At 51.7% G+C, this 9,011-nt stretch overlaps 1 protein-coding gene across 1 annotated transcript in view; it reads right to left on the bottom strand.

The window, feature by feature from the left end:
* Eif4a2 (eukaryotic translation initiation factor 4A2) overlaps positions 1-414 on the bottom strand; it is a 4,590-nt gene extending 4,176 nt beyond the window's left edge. The window contains exons 1-2 of the mRNA XM_023700930.1: positions 348-414; positions 68-279 (exon numbers count right to left, since the gene is read on the bottom strand). Coding sequence (XP_023556698.1) covers positions 68-279; positions 348-414 — 279 coding nt within the window. The remainder of the gene's footprint in view (positions 1-67; positions 280-347) is intronic.
* Between the last annotated feature and the right edge of the window lie 8,597 nt (positions 415-9,011).

Raw genomic sequence — 9,011 nt, 5'->3', positions numbered from 1 at the left:
CGGCCCGGCCCGGCCCGGCCCGGCGCCTCCCCCTCCAAGGCTCAGGGCCCCAAGCCCGGCCGCTGACCGGAAACAAAGCCTCGGCGGCGGCCACGGCAGGCCTAGAGCGGGCTGCGCCCAAGCGCTTTACGGAACGCCGAGTCCCGCACTGGGCAAAGGCGCCAGGGTCCCCAAGAGCCTTTAGAGGTCGCCCTGTCACAACCCCTCGGTCCCCTCCACCTGTCTCCCCGCAGCCCTGCGCATATGGAAGCTTCTCGAAGGACACGGGAGTGCAGTGCCCTAGAGACGCCCAGTAGCTGGAGCTTCTTGCCCCAAGCCACCCGCGACAAAGCCCGGCGCCCCGCGACCTTGCCCCACCACGCCGCCCGCCGAAACGGCGCCATACCTGTTATAGTCCGCAGAACCACCAGACATGATCCGAAGAACCGCTCAGCGCCCGACTGAAAAGACAGCCGCACCGCGCCACCCGCCTTTTATAGGCTCGCGGCCGGAACCCGTTTCTCGCGGAGGAATTTTCTCGTCTCCCGGCGGTCAGCCACAAAATCATGATCCTGGGGCTGCTGCCTCAGGTCAAATCCCAAAGCAAATCGCTGAGAAAAATTCAAACGTCGTACGTTCTCGATAGCATAGGAACGCTGCAAATCTGGAGGCCCGGAGGAAGCCCGGGACTCTTTGCTCTGAGCGGAAGAATATTGCAGCAGCGGTGAACAGACCGACGTCCCCGCCCGCCCTGCTCCTACGGGGTTTCCGCGTCCTCGACGCAGAGGCGGGTGGCGGAAGCGTGCGGTGCGCGGCTCGGGGCGGCTGGGCTCCCCGGACGCCCGAGGGGCGGCGGCTGGGGCTGCCGGCTCTAGCTCCGGCTCTGGACACCCGCGGCGGTGCCCAGGGTGTGACGCCCCGGCCGGGAAGGCTGTCGGCCACCCGGGCGGAGAGAACGCCTCGCTGCCAGCTGCCCCGGAGCGCGGCTGCCCTGCTGTTCCTCTGGGGCTCTCGCGCGCTCTTCAGAATAATGCTAAGGATTTTAACCTGCAGGTTAGCTAGTGACCCGTGAAATCATTATTATCGTTTGCAAATGGGATAGAGGCTAAGGACCCGCAGTGGTCCTTGCAGCAGGAAGTTAAACGGTGCTTCGGGCCGATTTAGCAGGGTGCCCCTTTTGGACTGGACAGGCTTGCATGCTGGTCTCTTTGGGTTTTTGTTTTTAAGTCTGAGTTTTAATTACCTTGTATGTGAAATCCTAATTCCTTGAAATTCAGGCTAATAGCCCCTGCCTGGCAAGCTCAAAAGACAAAACAACCTGCTGCCTAAATAAACTGCATTACCTCTTAAGCTCCAAGTTTTGTACTAGGAACAACTCAGGCCCCTTACTAACAAAGAATATTTTTATAATCATTGACTTTTTTTATTTGTTTTTAACAATTCAGGCTGGCCTTGGGCTTTTTTTTTTTTTTTTTTTGCGGAACCGGGGATTGAAGTCAGGCCCTTGCGCTTGCCAGAGAAGCGCTTATCCCACTGAGCCATCTCCCCGGCCCCTTGAGCTCACTTTGTAGCCCAGGCTGGTCGGAAATTTGCAGTGCTCCTCAAGTCTCAACATCACAAGTGCTGGGATTACAGGTGTTCACCATTATTTCAAAAGTATCATGCCGGGAACTGTGACAAAAATCAGTACCGAGATAGCCCCTAGTCTAATGATCCTGCCCCTCGTGCACCTCTCTAATGTTCAGAGTGGAGGCCAGGCCAGGCCTTTTCAGAGAATGTTGGTTAGCTGTTGATCTGAGATCTTATTGTTGCATTTAAAAATCACCTAAAAATATCTTGTAGTCTAAGAAACAAAGTACTGAATCAGACGCTAACTACCACTCAGTATCATTTGAGTATTAGGGTGAAATCAGTCACCAATCAACACCTACTTGCTCACTGTTTTCTTCAGGGTTAGCGTTGCCTAACGACTGTATTCCACGAAGTGCTCTGGAATATCTTCTTGAGGAAATAAAGGCTAACACATGTTAAATAAGCTGCTAGTTCTTTGTTTCTTTTGCATTTTAGGGAAGGCTCTACAGGGTGTTCAGGGTCTCATTACTAGATCAGACTCGTAGTGATCTGCCTGTTTACAGCCTCCTGAGAGCTGGGATTACAGGCGTGAGCCACCACGCCCAGTCTCAATTGCTGGCTCAGTGCACACCAGGGGCGGGGCCAGCACCACATGCCCGGGCATCGAACCCCCACCCCTGCACCTGCTTACAGGTGCGTTAATCCGCTGAGCTATTTGGCTAGCCCAAAGTTGCTAGCTTTAAAAACATACTAGAAATCCCATGTGGTAGTGCACACCTGGAATTCCAGCACTCTGGGAGGCTGAGACAGGAGGATGCCAAACTCAAACCCAGCCCTAGCAACTCAATGACTTAGTGAGACCCTGTCTCAAAATAAAATAACAAGGACAAAGATAATAGCTCAATGTGATGACCCTGGGTTCACTCATAAGTGGGGGATGGGAGATAGAAATCCAGTTGTTCTAGGTTTTAGGTCTAATTATTACTTATTAATATTTATTAGTTAGTAAACATGGCTGAGTACCTGTTGTCTCCATATCTCTTTTTTACACATTTGCGAAGAATTGCCTGGAGCTGGGCAGGGGTGGCACTGCCCATGGGCCTCTTTATTATTCAGTTGCAGGAGGAAATTAGAGGACAGTCCCCAAGGCGGCCCACACACTCCCAGACCATTGGAAGGCTGCGCGTGCTGCTTCATCCTTCCACTAATTCATACAACGGAGAACAATAAGGATAAGAAAAGAAATGGGGAAAACAGACCTTGAAAGGGACTGTTGAACTATGTAAGGCCTGCTTCTGAATTCATTTTTCTAAGGTTATTTAATTCCATTGTGTAGCCATGACACATTTTCCTGCCCCCGCCCTTGGTTTTTGAGACAGGATCTAGCTTTGTAGCCCAGCTGACCTTGAATTTAAAGTGATCCTCCTGCCTCAGCCTCCAGAGTGCTAGGATTACAGCTGTGCACCACCACACCTGGCAAGTTTTGTTTTGCTTTGTTTTACACTCTTAAGGCAAAAAGACTAAAAGAGAAGGCTGTTGTTGTCCCTCAACTCAGAAGACCAAAACTGGTTGAGGGCTGGTGGGAGGGTAGCTCAGTGGTAAAATCCATGCTCAGTATGTACAAGGCTCTGGACTAGATTCCTAGCACCACACCCCCTCCCCCAAATTAAAAATTATAACAGGATGTCAAAAAAAAAAAAAAATCAATGGGACCTGAGATAGGATTACTGTGAGTTCCAGGCAAGTCTGGGCTAGAATGTGAGTTCAAGGTCAGCCTGAACTGCATAGTGAAACTCTGTCTCAAAAAGAAAGAAAAAGTCAGTAAGAAGATCTTGTTGCAATGCAGATTCCTGTGATCCGCCCTTCCACCCAGATGTGTTAGGGCTGATCTGAGGTGGGAAGAGCTTTTTCATTCATAAATTCAATCATATTTACCATTTGGGAACAATGTCGCAGTGTTTGTTCTGTGTTCTACAAATCTCTTACAATGCCAGGTGTAGATGCTTCGCTCCTAATACTTCAACAGTACATGCTATACATATGGAAAATGAAGCTATTCTTCCATAAAACCATAGAAATATGGGCTGGTAAGATAGTTCAGCGGTCTAAAGCACCTGCTTGGGCAAGCTTAGGCAGGCACGGGACTGCGGTTCGATCCCTGGCACCACGTGCCACACCAGCCCTGCCTCCGGGGTGGGATGGGCTGAAAGAAAAAAAAAAAAAACATAAAAATAGCCAGGCCCGGTGATGCACACTCGGAACCCAAGTGTCCAAGGAGGCTACACACGTAGTAAACTGCCCAGCTTCGCTCTGACTTGCCCAAGCCTCTGGGTGCTAGACTCGGGCCATGCACCGCCACCCCCAGCTCCAGCTGGGAATTGCAGGCCTTGCCTCTGCTAGTGCAGGAACCCAGAGCCCACCTCCGTCCTCTCGGTGGGAGATACCTCTTTCCTCATTCTTTCATTTTATCTTAGCTACTTTGACGGTCTTTCTGCGCTGCCAGGATGGTCTTCAGGTCCTAGGCTCAGGTGGTCCTGTCTGAGCTTCCCAAGGGCTGGAATTCTAGGTACACACCACAAAGCCCAGGTCCTTATTATTTTATCTTAATAACAACAACAACAAAAAAGATCAGAAGTCAACAGTAAACTGGGCATGGTGGCGCATGCCTGGGATCCCAGCATTCAGGAGGCTGAGGCAGGAGGATCTTGTGACCTCAAGACCAGCCTGGGTTGCAAAGTGAGCTCAAGGCCAGCCTGAGCTGCATACAGAGATCCTGTCCCAAAAAGACAAAAAGAAAAAGAAAAAGAAAGAGTATTATAACTGTACCCAATACTGCATCGTCCTGCGTTGTTGGAGGGAATGTAACATATGGTAGCCACTATGGAAAAGTTTAGCAGTTTCTAGAAAGGAGGAGTCTGATAAGACAGAGGAGAAGGATATATTTGTAGGCCCGGTAGACGCCCCCAGGGCCAGGAGCTAACAGACAAGGGACAAGGAAAGGTAACGTGTTGGCCTAGGCTGCTGCCTTGGCCAGCCTTCAGCCTCTCCTTGCCACAGGCCGGTTCCCGAGGACAGGAGGGCTGGAGGGGAGGGTGGAGCAGAGGTGAGCGGTGGACAGAGGCGAGCGGTGGCTGGAGGGCAGGGGACTCCCTGGTGAGCTCTGGAGCTGGGCAGTGCCTTGGCTGACTGCTTAGCAGGGCAGGTTCTAAGGCTCCCCCCGCCCCGAGTTTGAGAATCCAGTCCCTGTTCTGTGGGCTGGGACACCTACAGCCCTACTCTGACCCTTCCTTGCCTTCAGTCCCGGGAAGATGTTTCCGCTATGGATTAAAATCTCTGGGCTGGCCAGATAGCTCAGCAGACAAAAGCGCTGGCTTAGGCAAGCTCAGAGACCGGGGTTCCATCCCCACCCTTGGGGCGCCCTTAGACAGCCACTGAGACTGGGCGTGGTGGCGAGCGCCTGTAATCCCAGCGCTTGGGAGGCTGAAAACAGGAGAATCACTACGAATCCGATCTACGTAATGACACCCTGTAGACCCTGTACTAAATACATAAAAAATAAAATAAAATAAAAAATCTCCATTTATTTTTCCGAACTCAGGACCTTGCGCCCAGGCAGACGCTGCTCCGCTGAGCTATAACCCGGCTAATGTCTCCATTTGGAATAAGATCTGAAGGCTGACTGTATCTCCTGCCTGCTCCTGAATACTCACTAAAATACAGTAGAGAGGTTTTCGCTTTCGGCAGGCCGCAGGTGGGGTGCGCAAGGATTACACCCAGGCGCTGGAGCATGCGCACAACGGCTCCGTTTAGGCGCTCGGCTGCCCTCCCTCTGAGGCCTTGCTTGGTTTTTTCTGCCTCACACCTGGCTCCTGCCACTTCCAACATCAGCACGCCAAGGCCTCCGCCCCATCATGGACTGGGTCCCTGAGATCTGGAGCGTCACAGGCACACAGGGAGGGGGACACAGGGAGGGGACACACAGGGAGGGGGACACAGGGAAGGGGACACATATGGAGGGGGACCCAAGGAGGGGGACTCAGGGAGGGGGACCCAGGGAGGGGACACACAGGGAGGGGGACACAGGGAGGGGGACACACAGGGAAGGTGACACACATGGAGGGTGACCCAAGGAGGGGGACTCAGGGAGGGGGACCCAGGGAGGGGGACACAGGGAGAGGGCACACGGGGTGGGGGCGGGTGACACACAGGGAGGGAGACCCAGGGAGGAGCACACAAGGAGGAGCACACAGGAGGTGAACAAAGCCCAAGCTATGGTCTGTCGAGGGCAGGTGGCCGCAGGCCTCCAGCTTCGGGGAGGCAATGGCGTCTTTGAGGCCGCAGAGCAGCCTGCCTGGAGCCCCTGCAGGTGCACCCAGAAAGGAAGGATGCTTTTAAAGACTAACATTAAAGGAAATTGCGACAACAGCCCAGGCTTCCTAAAATGGAAAGCAAATGGGGAAACAGTGACCAGAAATAGCGTGGGAGGGACAGCTGGGTCCCCGGGCAGATGGAGAAGAGCGGATGAACAGCCAGTCACCCTACGGAGCAGCCGAGGGCTCCGGCTCACACAGGTGGTGGCCAACGGTGATGGAGGAGGACATCCTGGAAGGGGGGAGAAGGCGCAGGGAAATTGATTTTGAAATATAAGGGCAACAAAGTAACAGGCAGAGAGGCAGGAGCGGTAGGAGTCTGGGGCTTTCAGGGCTTAGCAGGGACTTCAGGGGTTTGTGGAAGCAGCATAGTCTCTACCCTAAGGGAGACTACGTACTCATCAGGGTCCTGGCTGTGCAGTGCTGACCGATGCAGTGTCAGTGTCGGGTCCCCTGCCCCTGTGCCAGGGGCCCTCTGATCATGCACTGGAGGAGTGGGCTCCCAGGTCTCCTGCCTCCTGGATTGAGGAGCCCGCCTGAGAGTAACCCCTAAGTCAGTGGCCCTGGGGAGAGGCGTGGCTTTGCCAACTGGCACTATCACACTTGGGCAAGGCCATGTCTGCTTCCTCCCCTATGCAGGGAGCTTTTCACAGGGTGATTTTCCACCCCAGTGATTCACTTTCCTCAATTGGTTACTGCACTAGGCATCACGTGGAGAGTTCTCATATGGACCTGGGTCTTTAAAACAAGGTTGTTGAGAGGGGAGTTGGCTATGTGAGGCTGCAAGCAGACGGAAAGATCTGCTGCTGGGCGTGCCGGCCCTGTGAGCTCAGCTGGAGGCGGCTGAGGCGGGAGAGTGCAGGGTCAGCCTGAACTGCATAGCAAAACCCTCTCTCTCTCTCTCTCTCTCTCTCTCTCTCTCTCTCTCTCTCTCTCACACACACACACACACACACACACAAAAGGAAAGAAAGGAAGATCTGGATTTAGGTGACTTGGACATTTATGTGACACTTAAAACCACTGGAACGGTTGGTAGTATCGAAGGAGCAAGTGCAGAATTATTGATCTGGGTCAGATACATAGTCCAGAGGCAGTCAACATCTTTTGTGTTTTGTTTTTTGTTTTTACTTTTTTGTATTTTAGGGTCTACAGGGTTCATAGGGTCTCACTGCGTAGATTGGACTTGTAGTGATCCACCTGTGTTCAGCTTCCCAAGAGCTGGGATTACAGGTGAGCAACACCGTGTCCAGTCTCAATCGCCATCTCAGGGCGCCCTGGGGACAGGGCCGGCAAGGCAGGCCAGGGATCAAACCCCAGAAGCTACATCTGCCTAAGCAGACACTTTAATCCTCCATTAGGCGGTCCCTGTGTTTGTTTTTGAGATGAGTTTCCTGATGTAGCCCAGGCTGTCCTTGAACGCCCTGGAATTACAGGCATGTACTATCAGGCCCCTGGACAGGAGAGTCAGCAAAGAAAGGAGTCACACCGAGGACGGGACAGGCAGACGCGGGAATCAGAGGAAAGAGCAGTGGATAAGGACCCCAGAGAACAGTTGCAAGGGGGGAAATTCACTCCTAAGTGCTCAGGTAGGACTGAGAATATGATTACTAAGAGTTGGCCCTGGAAGATGTTATTTATGTTGCAGACAGGAGCAGGTGCTGTGGCAGGAAGGAGACCTTGACCCGGGTGGTTACAGAGACGAGGAGAACTGAAGCTCCCTGTGGAGTGAGCTGATGTGACCCCAGACGATGACCTTGGTGTAACCTTTCAGAAAGGCTAGATGAATGACAGTGCAAATTGTTTTTATCTTTTGTTGTTATTTGTTTGCGACACAATCTTGCTGTGTGATGCAGGTTGTCACTGAACTCACTACACAGTCCAGGCTGGCCTCAGACTCACAGCAGTTTTCCTGCCCCAGCCTCCCAAGGGCTGGGATTATAGGCATGCGCCACAATGCCTGGCATCGTAATTTCTTTCTTTCTTTATTTATTTACTTATTTTTGTGGAACCAGGGATTGAACTCAGGCCTTTGCACTTACCAGGGAAGCACTTACTCTACTGAGCCATCTCCCTGGCCCCAAAATATAGTAGAAAACATGTAATTTTATATATTTATTTTGCAGTACTGAGAATCGAACTCAGGACCTTGTGCTTGCCAGGCAGGCACTTAGGTCACTGAGCTATCTCCCTGGTTCATAAATTATTTTAAATCCAGCTGAGCTCAGGGAAAGCTTGGTATCTGTAGGTACCTAAAGTGAAGAAGCAAGTGAAACAAAACTAGTAAATTAATAAGCTGACACTCGCTAAGGGTTAAACTCACTTCAGGCTGGTCTTGAGCTCACTGTGTGGCCTAGACTGGCCTCAAACTCTTGGTGATCCTCCTGCCTCAGCCGCCAAGCACTGGCCTTATAGGCATAGGCCACCTACCTGCCTTTTTAAAAAACCTTTTGTCAAGGTTAGAGATGGAACTCTGGATCTCAGGATCTTGTTATGTAGTTCAGTCTGGGCTTGAACTCATTGTGTAGCCCAGGCTGCCCTTGACTCATGGTGACCCTCCTGCCTCAGCCTCCCTGGGTTCTGAGATCACAGCCATGCACCACCCTAGCAATTATTTTTTCTAATGTAGTCTGCCCAAAATATCCAAGTCAGTGTCATCCTAAACCCTTTTGAAGTCAGCAGACACAAGATCTTCCTGAATTCTTTCTCCCCTAGGGCACAACAGATCATCTCTGGAGAAGGCAACAAATGATCTCATAATCAAAACTTCCTTGAAAACAATTCATCCCTGTCATCCCAGCCCTCAGGAGGCTGAGGCAGGAGGATCCCTGGGAGGTCAAGGCCAGCCTTGGCTACAAAGCCAGTTCAGAGCCAGACTGAACTGCATAGAAAGACCCTGTCTCTTAGAGACCAAAAGCTTAGAGACCTTGACTGCTGAACATCTGACTTGGCTTCTTGCATTTCTAACTCCTGGCATAAAATAACTTTCTTCAATACTGTTTGTTTCAGAAATAATTGTGTTTCAGGTAAGCGCTTATGCTGCTGAGCTTTCTCCCCAACCCTAATAATTGTGTTTCAAAAAAATACACA

The sequence above is a fragment of the Octodon degus genome, unplaced genomic scaffold, assembly GCF_000260255.1.
Source record: "Octodon degus isolate 3935 unplaced genomic scaffold, OctDeg1.0 scaffold00128, whole genome shotgun sequence".
In the NCBI taxonomy this organism is placed as follows: domain Eukaryota; kingdom Metazoa; phylum Chordata; class Mammalia; order Rodentia; family Octodontidae; genus Octodon; species Octodon degus.
The sequence above is the reverse complement of the archived record's forward strand: the minus strand, read 5'-3'. Positions and strand labels throughout refer to the sequence as shown.